This window comes from Carassius carassius, chromosome 32 (genome assembly GCF_963082965.1).
Source record: "Carassius carassius chromosome 32, fCarCar2.1, whole genome shotgun sequence".
NCBI classification, from domain to species: domain Eukaryota; kingdom Metazoa; phylum Chordata; class Actinopteri; order Cypriniformes; family Cyprinidae; genus Carassius; species Carassius carassius.
In genome coordinates this window covers 6,967,494-6,983,639 of record NC_081786.1, presented here as the reverse complement: position 1 = coordinate 6,983,639, position 16,146 = coordinate 6,967,494, and the positions used below count along the sequence as shown (strand labels likewise).

The 16,146-nt window shown below is 35.3% G+C and overlaps 2 protein-coding genes across 2 annotated transcripts in view; one reads left to right on the top strand and one right to left on the bottom strand.

The window, feature by feature from the left end:
* si:ch211-266g18.10 (titin) overlaps positions 1-3,792 on the top strand; it is a 41,332-nt gene extending 37,540 nt beyond the window's left edge. The window contains exons 94-97 of the mRNA XM_059520060.1: positions 59-106; positions 2,340-2,387; positions 2,563-2,607; positions 2,827-3,792. Of these exons, the coding sequence (XP_059376043.1) occupies positions 59-106; positions 2,340-2,387; positions 2,563-2,607; positions 2,827-2,912 (227 nt within the window). The 3' untranslated portion in view covers positions 2,913-3,792. The remainder of the gene's footprint in view (positions 1-58; positions 107-2,339; positions 2,388-2,562; positions 2,608-2,826) is intronic.
* Positions 3,793-11,435: 7,643 nt separating this feature from the next.
* Positions 11,436-12,654, bottom strand: fabp7a (fatty acid binding protein 7, brain, a). The gene is made up of 4 exons (XM_059520059.1): positions 12,495-12,654; positions 12,142-12,314; positions 11,842-11,943; positions 11,436-11,728 (listed from the first exon to the last, which is right to left on the bottom strand). Exons 1-4 carry the CDS (start codon positions 12,565-12,567, stop codon positions 11,678-11,680), a joined length of 399 nt encoding a protein of 132 aa, XP_059376042.1. The 5' UTR covers positions 12,568-12,654; the 3' UTR covers positions 11,436-11,677.
* Positions 12,655-16,146: the final 3,492 nt, after the last annotated feature.

Sequence of the window (16,146 nt, the reverse complement as noted above, 5' to 3'; positions counted from 1 at the left end):
AAAGATAAGTTGTTCTTATTGTTGTATCAGCGACTAAAAATATCTCTCCTGATGCTAGAAATCACCCGTGAGAAGGTCAAAGAAGAAAAGGAACCTTTAAAGAAAGGTGCTATGGCTGATTGCATAGAGTGATATACTAACACAGAATGTTTATATGTGTATATATTAGTGGTGGGCATAGATACATTTTTTAAATCTAGATTAATCTCACTGTGATCTTGAAATTAATCTAGATTAATCTAGATTAAAATGGCTCATTCGAATTCTGCCAAAGGCATTCAGAATATGTGTGTTACCCAAATAAAATTGACAAACAGTAAGTATTTGAGAAGGGGTTTATCAAGCAACTATACGCACTGCAGACGGAGTATGTGTGAAACAGGCGTGATAAGGGCCGTAGCTGGGGTCAGCGGGGCCCCGGTGAAGGTTGTACCAGTGGGCCCTGTTTGAAATTGTTTAATTTGTATGTTCGTTTATTTTTATTTATTTGTGCTATTTACACACTGTTTAAGTTTTTTTCAAGTTTGTAGGTGTCAAGGTACAGAAACCAAATAATTAAATGTAAAATAGCACTGGATAGTCTTCAATGTAAAAATGAAATATACAATCAAACCTACATTTATTCAGACACCTTCAACATTTCTCACATTATTACAGTTTTGCTATATATATCAAAAATTATATCTGGTGTCTGAATAATTTTTGGTTTGACTGTTAAAACTACAGAGTAATTCAGTCAAGAGCAGTGAGTGATTTTCATTTTAATTTTCTTAGATTAACATTACAGCAGCCAGTAGCTAAATTAGGCGCTGTCACGCATCCAATATTAGTGAAGTGACATTCAGCCAAGTATGGTGACCCATACTCAGAATTCGTGCTCTGCATTTAACCCATCCGAAATGCACACACACAGAGCAGTGAACACACACACACACTGTGAGCACACACCCGGAGCAGTGGGCAGCCATTTATGCTGCGGCGCCCGGGGAGCAGTTGGGGGTTCGATGCCTTGCTCAAGGGCACCTAAGTCGTGGTATTGAAGGTGGAGAGAGAACTGTACATGCACTCCCCCCACCCACAATTCCTGCCAGCCCGGGACTCGAACTCACAACCTTTCGATTGGGAGTCCAACTCTCTAACCATTAGGCCACGACTTCCAAAAATGGGATATACACATCCCATTTTTTCCCTCAACTGTTTACTTTCACTTAAGAAGTAACTGACAGTTTTTTCGAGCATAATTTCCAAGGTGGATATTTTGACATATTTTGTATGTATTTGTCGGCACAGGAGCAAAAATAAGCAAATTCGATGTTCAAGTGTTTTGAGACGTCTTTCTCTGCGTGAGCCCTGAACACCAGAACACCGCGAGTACTGAATTGGGCTCTTTCACATCTTTTTGTTTGTTCAAACTGCGATTTGTATTTGTTCGTTCAGGTGCAGGAGGGGCTTCGAGGAGAACTTTGCAGAAGAGAGCTCGGTTCAGTGTCGCTGTCCGTGATACGCGGCTCTCTATCTCTCTCGTGCGCACCGAACACAGCGCGCGAGTAACCAGCTACTCTGTTAAGCTTTTCCGCGTCTTGTGTTTGGATGCTTTAATGTTTAAATCGACAAGCGATAAGGCTTAAAAACACGTGAAAAAGATAAGCTTTCGTGACGATGCACAGCAGTGGCCCGTCAACTGTCCTGAGCATCTTTTTAGGCTGGCCTCAGCCAGTCGGTTATATAAAATATCAAGGTGAAAGTCATCATAGCTTGCTTGACCCAGCTCCGAGAATAAATTAACGGCGATATTTTTTTTTATCGCCCGATAAGAGTCTCACGTTAACGGCGATAACGGCCCACCACTAGTAGGCCTATATATATATATATATATTTATATATATATATATATATTAGCAACAGTTCTTTACACTCCAAGAATATTCATTAGTTTATATATTCATCAACACGCTTGACATTAATAGCTGTTCATATGATGTCTGGCTAGTACATAATAGTTGACTCATGAATATAGAAAATGTTTAATCTACAAATAGTACTTGCTAAAAATGCATGTGTAGACTTAACTGGAATCTGATATTCCTTAAGAAGAAATATTGAAAACATGTCTAAGAAAATCTGAGCTGTTTAGCACATACCAAACAGGAACTTTCCAGACCTTCACAGTAACATTTTTTAAATACTTATAATTTTTTGTAGTTTATAAGTATAAGTTTAACAGTTATAAAGTGGTATAAAGAAATATTTTGATGTAAATTGCAGTCCATGTATTCTGTTACTACATAACATGTAAAATGTAACATTTACCTGATGTTTTGTGAATGTTCTGTAATTAGTAGTTGAGCCAACTGAGAAGGAACCTGTTATGGACAAGGAAGTAAAAAGTAAGATATTTATGTGTGTGTGTATAGTTGAAATATTAAATTAAAACACAAAATTATAATAAATTTCAGTTTAAGTTTAAGTTGTCATTTAAATTTGTTATGATAACCATGATGTATTTTAAAATAATTTGATTAAGATCATAAATTAAAAGAAATCTTTATTACCCTTCTGTAGGAGAAGAACCTGATGTCACCAAAGATATTCCAGAGATAGAGGAGGGTAAGTTTTGTCGCTATATCAAGTGTAGACTTCAGATCATGTGGAACCTTTATTTGCTTTAAGATCACACCACACAAACTATACATGCACCTACTCTTTAAATGCCATCTTGTAGTAATGTAAAAAAACATCTTGACAATAGAAACATTTTAAGTTTCCTGTTTCCCTGTTTTCCTTGAAATAATCCTAAAACAACTTCTAATGTCTTTTCCACTACAGAGGACATTCCCTACTTCCAGTGTTTCTTTGTGGACGAGGAGGATACTCAGTATCCGTTCTTCCCCTTTTCACCACCGCTGTGGTGAGTCCAGACAAATCTCTCAGTCTGATGTTACACAACATAGCAAAGCCAGTGAAGACGGACCTGTGAAGGCTGAGGAACCTGCTGCTCTGATGCAGTGGAGAGCTTCACAGTGGATCCTACAGCACTACACCAGCAACGACTTAAACTAGAAAACTTCATTCTCAAATAATTTGTCATTTTGAAGGACAGAGGGTGCAAATATTGCACTTTTTAGTATATAATCTTAAGGCTATCCCTCTTTGTATTAATACCATGGATTGGCCTTTTGTTTCAGAATGATTAATATCTATTAATGTCCAAGAAGGAATGTAAGTATTGTTTGTCCATAAGGTGGACAAAGAGTTCCTTTCTGAACACTACAGTGGGTTCAGGATTGTAATATTTTATACATACAAGGTACATAACCTCATTTTGATGGGGTGCTAATTCAAAGCATTCCACTGTGTTTGCTGTCAGAATGGGGTTTGCAAGTTGTTTATTGTTCGCACAACTGGAAGGGAGGATATAATAAATCAAGAAATAAGTAAACAACTATTTCATGTATCTTTAAAACAGTTTACTAAACCGTTTACAGAAGTAACAACTGCACTGAGTAATAAGAGCTTTCCACAGTAAGCTCAGTTCCTCTGAATGTATACATCATTTTATTTTATTTTTTTTATTTTTGTTACTTTATTTTTGTTTTATTTGTTTAGCTTTCCATGCATTTTATTTAATATAACGTATCTAACTAATCTATACTTCACAGAGGAAACAAATGTTTTATTCAGTGCTCTTTTTAAATGAACACACTGGATTTTGCATAACAAAATGAAACTAAAATGTGGTGCTAAATCCAAGAAAATGCCTTAAACATCAATGCAACTGCATTGTTTTTACATTTTTCCGCATAACAATAGTTTATGTACGATAATGTCTGTAAAAATGTGGATGTGTTTTTGCAATATTACATGGATAGTCCTACCTAATACAGAGCAGCCAGTTAAATGGCATTCTGAATTGTCTATTGCACATTATACTCATACAGAAGATAAATGATGTGCCAGATGAAAAGTATTGCATGCAACAACAGTGTTTCTCAGCACTGCCCCTGGTGGCTCGATGGCTCATTACTTTATTACTTGATTTAATGATGTTAGTGAGTGTTTAATGGTGTGTACTAGTGAGACACACCATTAAACTACTGTGCCAGTGGGCTGCCCCAGAGACATTTCTTTTACTGACGCTGTCTTTTCTGCAGGAGTTCTGCATGTGGCTCCATTGAGATAAGCTCATGTCTGTACAAAGAGCTTTTTTTCTCTGATGTACAGTAACTTAGGGGGACTGTAGATTCTATTTTCCCCAGACATGTCCTGGCCAGGATTGATACTTTGCCTAAAATGTTTGGTTTTTGGCTTTGTTTTTGTACTTACTGAATGTAATGACTGAAAAATAGGTTGTGCAGGCATTGTGCTTAAATGACCAATTGTGGCATGCAAGAAGGTGGGATCTACAAAGAACGGTCAAAGTAATGCAAATACATGTACACGTAATGTATGAGGACTGTAAATAGCATGTTGGTAAGAAAACGCAGCCAAAATCTGGAAATTTTAGGCAAAGTAGCAGTCCTGGTCAGGACATGTCAGGGAAAAAGAAGATGTATAGTAACCTGTAAAAATGCATATAACAATAATCACTTGTAACAGAAATAGGTCTCTTTTAGACTTTTAAAAAAGATAGTTAGTTTAACCTTGGTAGATTATAAACGTGTTGGTGTGTTTACATGCAACTGTGCAGCGATGAATAACAGCATTTTTCAATAGTTCTTTAAAATTTGCGTAGTGTTATTTTTAAATCTAATTTACAGTTCAAATTTGATAGAAATATGTTTCTCAAAGATAATTGTTTTGCATGATGTTTGCATGAATTTTGTTTAAAAATGTATCTAAACCAGATTTAATTTGTGTTTTGAAACACACTAAAAATGTATAATGTAATACTGTATTCATGATTTTTTTTTTTCTTTTGCATGGTTTTGTGGTCAGATATTCAAAGTCATTCTCTGTACAATGTATAGCCATAAACTGAAATCATATTTATAAAGCTCTCCACAGAATCAACAATATGGTCTGTATGCAGAATAAAAACAGCCTGTATGCAACTGTAAATGCTATTGGAACTTTAATGCAGCTGTAACTGTGAAGTCTGCTTAAGGTCTGATTTACGTTTTAGGAGAAATAAATGTTTGCAATAATCACAACAGTTGATTGAGGGCTCTTTTATTACTTATTTTATGTTTTTATTATTATTATTATTATTATTTTCTATTTTCTTTAGTCAGGTGTTTTTGAATAAATACTGTATTTCAGTATCACCCAGGCCATTATGTTAACATCCACTGTCACCAGTAGGTGGCATTACTGCAATATGCTCTCATGTAACCTTTCTGCTCCTTTTGTAATTTTTGTGAAAAGGTTTTGTTAGATAATTTACTCAAATGCATCTATCTTTCTTTTACCATCTTACCATTAAGTCTTATAAAAACCTAAATTTAAATACATTTTATGTAAAATTAAATAACTAAATCTAAATACCTATTTAAAATAAAATTAATTGAGATCCATCAAAAAGATTAAGCATTCTGAAATATGTCCTTATCTACAGTTTTTGTAATCATCATTCTCACAATACTACCAAAAGCTGCGAATAGTGCCAAGTGCATTGGTATGCAGACCCTGCTTTGAGTTATTCAATGTTTCTGCCAGACTGCTGTTCAAGCATCCAAAAAAAAAAAAAAAAACTTAAACATCTCCAAGCCAACAGAGACTATTCCTAACTGAACCTACTATAAAGTACACTTATTGCATGTTAGATCTTATTTTTTAACTGAATTTTTTTTATTTTATATATATCATTCTATAATTTTTTATTACTAATTTCAGTTTTCCTATGCAAGTTTGTGATATTAGACTAGTATGTAATTTTGAGTGGTGCTCATTGGCTCAGTAAGGCCATGAAAATCAATATTGGGACATATATACCATAGATGGCTGTTGATTTTCAGTCACGAATGGATGTCTGTGCTCAGTTTACACATAGACATCTCTCCATGACTGAAAATGTGAAACTGACACCAAATGAAGACACATTAGATTGAATCACTCTCTCACACTAAACATAACTAGCCATTATGCAAAACGACTGGCCTAAAATTTAAAGCAGTCCCAGAGTGAACCATGGCCTGGTCCTGGAACGGTGCCTGATTACAATCTGTGCATTGTCGACAGAAATATTTTCTCTTCTGTGTTAACAGTTCCCATGGCTGGCAAGGAGGAGTGTCAGGTTTTCCCAGAGCCTCTTTGCCTCTTTTCTTTTCATTGGGGAACAACGGGGAGAGTTTCTTTCATGACACTTGGCAAGAGCATAATGATGTCACTCCTAAACTTATAGGCTATTGGCCCATGGAAGAACGGACTACTCTCGGCCCACAAAGAAGCGAGGCAAAATCAGCTTAAAGCTGAACTGTGGTTGGCCTAAAGAAGAAAAAAAAGGGAGAAGATGAAGGCTAGCATTCATGCTTCCTGACAAATGGCCACAGAGACTTGACATAGACTGAGAGGCTGAATAGACCCCCCATATCCTCTCGCTTTTTGTCTCTTGCTCAGTCACTTAGTAGACAAAATTAGTCTACACAGTAGTCTTGGCACTTTTGAAAACACCTGTGGTGATCTAAAAGAAATAAAATCTTTACTTTACTATAGGTTTTTGTATTCAGTTTCTGAATTAAGTAACTATGTCTTTTCACCTACACTGCCACACTATCAACCAAATCGTAAATATAGCCTATATGAAATGCAAAGTTCCTTCTGAGGGAATGTAAATGTTTTGTGACAGAAAGTCATAGCTAACAGAGAATGTTCTAAAAACAGTAACAGGTTTTCTTGAAGTTATGAACAAATGTTCTTCCAGTAACCTAACAGAATATTCCTGGAATATTCCTGGTCATTCCAGAATATTATCCGGTCATTAATAATGTTCTCAAAACATCAACATTTTTTTAATGTTCATATGTTTTTAGTATGTTCACAGTACATTTAAAAATAATGTTTGCAAAATGATAAAACTGAATTTATTTCCTTGATGTTAGCATAACCAAAAAACGGAACCTTTTCAATGTTCACATAACACAAATATCATTTTAATAGCAAAACGTTCTTAGACCATGTTTTGTTAGTATTTCCATCACATCAGTTTTGTAAATTAAGTTAATTACAGAGTTTTGCTCACTAAATGTTAATAGTGACTAGGCTAGCTTATACTTCAGACACAATATTCTTCAAATTTTTACTTTAATCGTATGTTTTTGTTCTGCCAACAAAAATGCTGCACATCCAATCAAAGTTTATATGACATTTGGGGCGCAAATTAGTCTTAACTAGATAGTTATGTGAAAAATTAAGCTACAAAAACCTCGGAAACCATTGTTCAAACTCTCCGAGATAACAGAAAATGCAACCCAGCAGCATCCGATAAAGTTCACAGGTTTGATTTGGGTCATTACTTTTTACACTGGGTGATACCAAAAGCAAAACTGGTTCTCATCTCACAGTAAAGCTGCTTGTCTCTGCGTTTGTCCTGACAAACTGTGTTGTGATGTGTGGTTAATCATTTGTTTCATTAATCAGAGCAAGTTGCACATGAATCTCATGCTTTTAGGTCAGCCGTGAGTGTAGAGAACAATGCCTGATTATTTTCCACTCCAATTACGACGCTTTTGTTACCGAGACAGTCCATTCACAATCTGCTGCTAGAGTGAAGCTATCGTGACAGTCCTGGGTCACACTAAACTGTCACTATGCAATCTGGAACACACTGACTCTTGCAAAATATTATGTTGAGCAATAGCAGCCAGTTTCTCTGCAAGAATCAAACCAGACTATTACATAGTGTGTCAAAGTTTATGATATATTTGGTATACTGCTGTTTTGCACTATAAACTCCAAAATTAAGTGAACTTCTGTTTACTTTTTAATTACACTACCAGTGAAAAGTTTGAATAATTAAGATTTTTTATATGTTTTTGAAAGAAGTCTCTTATGTTAACCAAGACTGCATTTATTTGATCAAAATACAGTCAAAACAGTAATATTATGAAATATTGTTAATTAAAAAAAAAATTTATTTGAATATATTTTATCATTTATGTTATGGAAAAGCTGAATTTTCAGCAGCCATTATTCAGTCTTCAGTGTCACGTGATCCTTCAGATATCACTGTAATATGCCGATTTGGTGCTCAAGAAACATTTCATATTATTATCAATCTTGAAAACACCTTTTACCTCTTAATATTTTAGTGGAAACGGTGATACACTACCCTTCATCTTTCTTTTTTCCCCGGTAAAGACTTCTTTTGAACTTTCAATTGAACTTTTTTCAATTGAACTTTCAATTCATCAAATAAATATTAACCTGCAAAACACTGATCATAATACAAACAATTTTTAATAATTGAGCACCAATTCAACATATAAGATTTTTATTGCGACACTTAAGACTAAAAATTAAACTTTGCATCACAAGAATAAATCATATTTTCAAATAGAAAACGATACATTTAAATTGTAATAATATTTCACAATCACAATAAAACAGTTTTTATTGTAATTTTCTTTTTTTTTATGCATCCTTGGTGGGCACGAGATACGTCTTTCAAAAACATAAAAAAAAATGTTAATTATTCCAATCTTTTGTGCACACGTGTACAACCCGAATTCCGGAAAAGTTGGGACGTTTTTTAAATTTTAATAAAATGAAAACTAAAAGACTTTCAAATCACATGAGCCAATATTTTATTCACAATAGAACATAGATAACATAGCAAATGTTTAAACTGAGAAAGTTTACAATTTTATGCACAAAATGAGCTCATTTCAATTTTGATTTCTGCTACAGGTCTCAAAATAGTTGGGACGGGGCATGTTTACCATGGTGTAGCATCTCCTTTTCTTTTCAAAACAGTTTGAAGACGTCTGGGCATTGAGGCTATGAGTTGCTGGAGTTTTGCTGTTGGAATTTGGTCCCATTATTGCCTTATATAGATTTCCAGCTGCTGAAGAGTTCGTGGTCGTCTTTGACGTATTTTTCGTTTAATGATGCGCCAAATGTTCTCTATAGGTGAAAGATCTGGACTGCAGGCAGTCTACCTTTCAGCATTCACAGAGCCTTCCAAAACATGCAAGCTGCCCATACCGTATGCACTTATGCACCCCCATACCATCAGAGATGCTGGCTTTTGAACTGAACGCTGATAACATGCTGGAAGGTCTCCCTCCTCTTTAGCCCGGAGGACACGGCGTCCGTGATTTCCAACAAGAATGTCAAATTTGGACTCGTCTGACCATAAAACACTATTCCACTTTGAAATAGTCCATTTTAAATGAGCCTTGGCCCACAGGACACGACGGCGCTTCTGGACCATGTTTACATATGGCTTCCTTTTTGCATGATAGAGCTTTAGTTGGCATCTGCTGATGGCACGGCGGATTGTGTTTTCCGACAGTGATTTCTGAAAGTATTCCTGGGCCCATTTAGTAATGTCATTGACACAATCATGCCGATGAGTGATGCAGTGTCGTCTGAGAGCCCGAAGACCACGGACATCCAATAAAGGTCTCCGGCCTTGTCCCTTACGCACAGAGATTTCTCCAGTTTCTCTGAATCTTTTGATGATGTTATGCACTGTAGATGATGAGATTTGCAAAGCCTTTGCAATTTGACGTTGAGGAACATTGTTTTTCCACATTTTTTTTACGCAGTCTTTCACAGATTGGAGAGCCTCTGCCCATCTTTACTTCTGAGAGACTCTGCTTCTCTAAGACAAAGCTTTTACAGCTAATCATGTTACAGACCTGATATCAATTAACTTAATTAATCACTAGATGTTCTCCCAGCTGAATCTTTTCAAAACTGCTTGCTTTTTTAGCCATTTGTTGCCCCCGTGCCAACTTTTTTGAGACCTGTAGCAGGCATTACATTTTAAATGAGCTAATTAAGTGGATAAAAGTGTAAAATTTCTCAGTTTAAACATTTGCTACGTTATCTATGTTCTATTGTGAATAAAATATTGGCTCATGTGATTTGAAATTCCTTTAGTTTTCATTTTATTAAAATTTAAAAAACGTCCCAACTTTTCCGGAATTCGGGTTGTACATATGATAATTAAATGTACAAGTGGTTGTGACAAATTTGGGCCAGTAACGTAACACTACAGGCTATGCAGCATCTGAACATGGTTGGTCAAATTGATCGAATGATGCTCCTACGTAAAAGGCAACACGGATTACAGGATTAACTTTGACCCAGTGACAACATGTCCCCTCCTGGCAGGTTCAACTCATTGAGGGGTTACTACAGGTCAATTTCAAAGGGATTTGTGATCCTTCATCCCAGCGTTATATTAAACAAACTGAGGACTGTTCCTCTCCCAGACTGGCATTTTCAATCCAAATGCAGATATTTCTGGCCCGCACTAAAGAGCCTTTTAAATAGTCAGTCGTCTGTGTTCAAACGGCTCCAGAAGTAAAACACACAGTCATTCAGGACTTCAGACAGCCTTTTTCTCATGATACACAACTGTGCAAGTCTTGTGAGTTCTCAGTCTGAAGTGGGCGCTTGAAACTCTAGCACAGTGAAATAGTTAATAATGGCAACAGGTTAAGTTCAATCTTCTCAGATATGAATCGAGTGTATTGGATTAAAGAGACCCAGCATCGACTCTCAAAGTCAAAATCTAATTAGCATCTAAAGCACAGAAATGGCTGATCATTACTACCTTGTGGTCATCATCCCAGTACTTCAGGATTCAGTCCGTAATCGGATTGGATTATGTGTAATGAAACTAAATTACATGTAAACCCAGGTCTGTGCAGTACCTTATGGTTATAGAACAAATTATAGTTATAATTAATAGATTATTTGTTTGGTTTCTTAAATTTTATGTGGGTTTATGGCACAAATTCAAGTGTTTTAGAGCAAATAGAAGGTGAAATGTACAGCAATGGTGCTTCAGAACTGAAGTCTTGTAGTGTCTGAGTTCATTAGATTAACTACAGTGCAAAAAACTCAACCTTTTGCCATCTCTAATTATTCATTAGCACTGGATGAAATTATATAATTTACTATAAAAGACCGATAAGATCTTCTATTAGGAACAATGTAAGCAAACTAGGCATTGTTCACTTCAGAGAAAACTATTTAAATGCATTATTTTATCTATTTGGTTTCATGTAAATTTTTATTTAATTTTAATTTAATTTATTAATACAAAATTATTTAGAAATTGTATAAAATGATAAAAGTTTCAAATTTAGTAAATAAATGTAAAGTTCTTATCTCTCAATTCTGTTTCAGGAAATTATGTATGTGTGCATAAATAAACTGCTATATATTGTCTTGTTCAAGTGACAAATATTTCGACTATACTTTATTATCAGAATATTGAGAAAACTAAAGTTTCTGCAGAAGAAAGTAAGAAACAGAGTCAGTTTTTGATCAAATGCGTGTATTTCATTCAATTTGACACAAAGGCAGGCCTCAATTATACAATCCACCAACATTAAAGACATTCTGGAATGTTCACAAAAACTTCACAATGTGCATTTTATATAAAAGGTCTCACAAAAAATGTCTTAAAAAGGGGAAAACTCAGTTGAGAATACAATGTAAAAATTCCCTTGTAATACTGTCAAGTTGCCAGGGTAACACTGAAGTGTTAATTGGTATGACATTATGCCTTTTCATATGTGCGGACAGCTTGCACACCCTCAAAGGTCAAGGTCTGGAAACAGCAGAGACGAGGAGAGGACATTTAGGAACATGAAATATCCATAACACTGATTAAAAAGAACATTCGACTTAAAATTCTAAATTAATATTAATAATGCAACTTACCATAATCATTTTACCGTCCTTGATTTCTCTAACAAACTTAGTCTCCTTGCCATCCCACTTCTGAACTTGGACAAGATTGTCTCCTTCCAAGGTTACAGTGGACTGAAATGAGATAAAAAGATGAAAGTTCGTTTTTTATTAGGGCTTTATGATTATTCTATCATATATTGTCAAATCGTGGTAAGGTAAAATAATACCTAACCTGCCAAAAGTACTTTAAATTGTTTAGTAAAATTTTGAAGTGCTGTGGACACTGCATGAATCAGTGAATTAAAGAAAGAAATAGAAACACACACAAACCTTTACATGTCTGTCATCTGCTGTGGTTTCGTCAAACTCTTCTCCTAGTTTGAAAGAAATCTCAGTGTTTTTGAAGGTGCTCAGCGTCTTTATCACAACTTTGTCATCCTCATGACTGATGACAATTGTGGGTTTGGTAACATTGCCTACTTGCCTTGTGGCAAAACCAACACCTGTAGAATAAAAATAATAATAAAAACATTACAGACAGAACAAAACTAGTATTATTATTATATAGACTGTACAGAAAATGTCATGCGATTAAACACCAGACTGTGCTGCTGCACCTTGCACGTGCAAAGTGTTAAGAGGAATTCTGTCTTTGTGCAAAATAATATCTTATTTTTACTTACCCAGTGATTTCATGTATTCATCAAAGTTCTGGCTGTCAACCAGTTTCCAAGTTGCACAAAATGCATCAACCATATTGACGGTTTAAATCAAACGTACAGTGGTCCTTGTACAGTCACAGAGTTCACAGTCTCCTCAGTGTCTGAGGACAGCAAAGCCCAAACTAATTAATACTGTCAGGGAGGCGGGGCTTTAGGGGAAGCTTGTGCTGATTGGATGGATTTTTCTACTGAAGCTGTGATTTGTTCAAATACATGGCGAGAAGTGACATTGTAATTATACAATAGTTTTTATAGTAGTACTCCAATAATGGGTCTGGAAATTTGCATTTGAGCAAAGATTAAAACGTTAATAATGACAGTTCTTACTTTTTATTTTAAATATAGCATATATATTTTTTCACATAACTAATAAAGATTCCACATTCCAGATGCAATCGCTTATTTTAGAGAAATGCATTTGCATTGGTTTCATTAATGCACAAACAAAATATCTGATCAAATATAAATCCATTCAAAGCATATGTGCAAAAGTGGCCTGTAGTACAGACACGTAAACTTCTGCATGACTTCTGCATTGTAATTGTAATAACGGTAATCAGCAGCTATCACATGTAAATTATATAGTAATAAATGACCACATATTATGCAGCATTTGAAGCATTCGGCGGGTCTTCCTCCAGGGGGCGCAAGAAGGCTAAGAAAGCAGCATTAAAACATTTCAGGGCGTGACTGTCTTGCTTGGTCGTTTACTGTTTGTGCCATTTAAATATGATATTTTCTTTTTAAATGTAATGATTCTTAGGATAGCCTGTTACAAGCGCCCCAGCAGTCTCTATACAAAATCGTTTTATAGCATGCCATATAACATTAGCTTAACATCCTTCAATAATTATAAATGACTGTTATTGGTTCATCCTTATCGGCGCTGATTACTACTGCACAAGAGATCTGGACGACCACTTACACTTCTACCACCACATTAAAAAATACCTTGCCTTGACATTAAAACCCAGACAGGAAAGGCAATACATTATTAAAACTTATCGTGCCCGACATTTTATATACTTTATTTGTTCGCTGGTAACTGCCATTCTACCCTTTAATGTACAGATCTAGTCCATCGTGCGGAATGACTCGCACATCTTAAAGTCGCCCGCTAGATGGCAGGCGGGTTCCATTGTGCGCATGCGATCGCAGTTTACCTCAGAAATTCCATGTAGTCTATAATTCATTTAAATTAGTACATTTCCGTCGACATTACTTTGAATTGTACTTTAATAAGTCACAGAATGTGTAACTTGAATTTTTCCAGCATTTACACGATGGGTCATGTCGCTATCTAATGCAACTCATTATTTATTTTATTTTTTACTTTATTTAGTTGACAGGGACATTGTGCACTAATAAAACATTCCTGTAAATGTACCTGAATTAGCCAAAGGTTATTTTACATCCGTAGTCTCTGGACAAGAAGTTATAAGTCACCCTAAAAGAAAAATGCATACTAGAAAAACGTAAAATTACATAGTACAAATCATAGCCTACAGTATTCTATTAAAAAACAATAGGATCAAATAAAGACAATACAAACAAGATACAATAAATAATAGGATAGCTAGCAAATATACAATTCTAATGTTGACAAATCTAGGCTAGCTACTAATTAACCAGTTTTCAATTGAATCCTAAATAAAGCATAGGCTATTTGTCTAGATCTCGTATAGTTGTTGGAATAGTAGGCCTATTTCATTCTCGTGCAGCTTTGACAGAAAAAGCTGACTGGCTAAAAGGACTTGTATAAAAAAAAGCACCACGTGTTGAACGATAATCAGTTGTTCTTATACTAACCACTGACCAAGAGAGGGAGAAGATAAACCATACATAATTGTATACATCAAGCATACATTTGCACACTTAATCATGTTCTCCCAACTTAACAAATTATATGTTTTCAGTATAAGACAATGATGGTAATGTACGGATTTCTTATCGAAGACTTTAAGTGTACGTTTGTATAGGGACTCTCATTGATTTAGAGTCACTGAACTCGCCTGAGACCAGGTGGTTAAACAGAAAGTCATGCGAGAAATAAATATAGAGTATATACATCTTAGCTGCGTCTAATGACATATTATCTCTAGTAAACTTAAAATTATAGAGATTAAACTCAACCATCTAAGTTTAGAATCAATCAGTATTCCCAGATATTTATATTGAGGCACTACCTCCAACCTCACCCTATCTCGCTAGCCAAACCTTGTGAGGGTGACATCTGAGGCTGAGACTACCTCACCTCTGATGCGTAAACATCCGGCTCTTTAATAATACTGTTAGACTTAAAAACCTACATACTGCCTTGGACACATTTAGTTGTAAGCAATTCTCTTTTAGCCATGTAATCAGACCATAGGGCTAGTTCACATAAATAATAATAATAAATAATAGTTCCTAATTCATATCTTGTCTTATGTTTCACTGGAACACACACACACACACACACACAAACAAAAATAAAGTAGGAAGAATCTTCCCAAAATCATACAGACAAAGACAGCAAATGACAAAAACAAAAGCTACAGTAAAGTAGTTATTTCGAATATATTTTTTACAGTATATTCTAATTTAAATTTGGTTTGTTTCTTGCTTTAGATTAGGTTAAGTAGTAACTTAACATAAGTCATCTACTGTACAAAATGTGTGTCTCTCATTCCGTTAAAAACTAGCCCAAAAACAGTTATAACAGTTTTGTTAGCCTCCGTAAAAAGTGACTTTGCCATCTTTAAACTCATTATGTTTTTGGTAGCCATTTGATTGATGATACTCAAGCTTATCAAAGCCTTAGCCATGCCCTTTGCCTTTGTTTCTCAACAACTGAAGTCTCTTCACATTTCATTCCTACAGCAGAAGATAAATTCACCCTCAAAAGTATCCAAAAATTTTTGGAGCGGCTTAAAATGCTGGAGGAAATCACATGATGCCGCTTAATGTCGGGCTGACTTCAGTCTGTACTGCTGCTGCTGAAAAAACCTCCCCACAAACCATAAGGCCTATAACTACTCCCTTGTTTTAATCCAAATACATCACCAAGAAGAAAGCATGAATGTAACCATGGAGCTTTGGGTTTAGTGTGAATATTTAATGTTATTAAAATGGATGATGTTAATGTCATGTAAAGTTCACCTAATAGACCAAGACAATCTGTTTCTACAAAGCCTTTAAGCACTTCTTCAAAAATGCACCCCATGCCACTGAGAATAAAACATTTATTTTTAGACAGTTTGTGGTCCTGCTATGTATGCAAGTAAGATATTAAACATGCTATTCCATAAGGCACACACAATTAGACACCGCAAATTTATACTATGGCACACTATAATGCAATCGTTATGGTAGAACGTTCTGAACTAACAAAACTAGACTCTGCTGTTTTCAATTAAACTGGCATGCTGAAAGGTATGTCCGGCCGCCTCGCATCTTACAGTCAGCCAAGCGAGAGTAAAAGATGAGCTTGGCTGTACTTACCTTTTATATGTGTACTTTATAGTTTCTATTTTAAACCAAAAATGGAATTTAAAGTTTACATTTTCTCAAGACAGTCTCAGTGGAAAATCTTGACATTTGAAGGTCATATATAGGCATTACAATGTTTGAA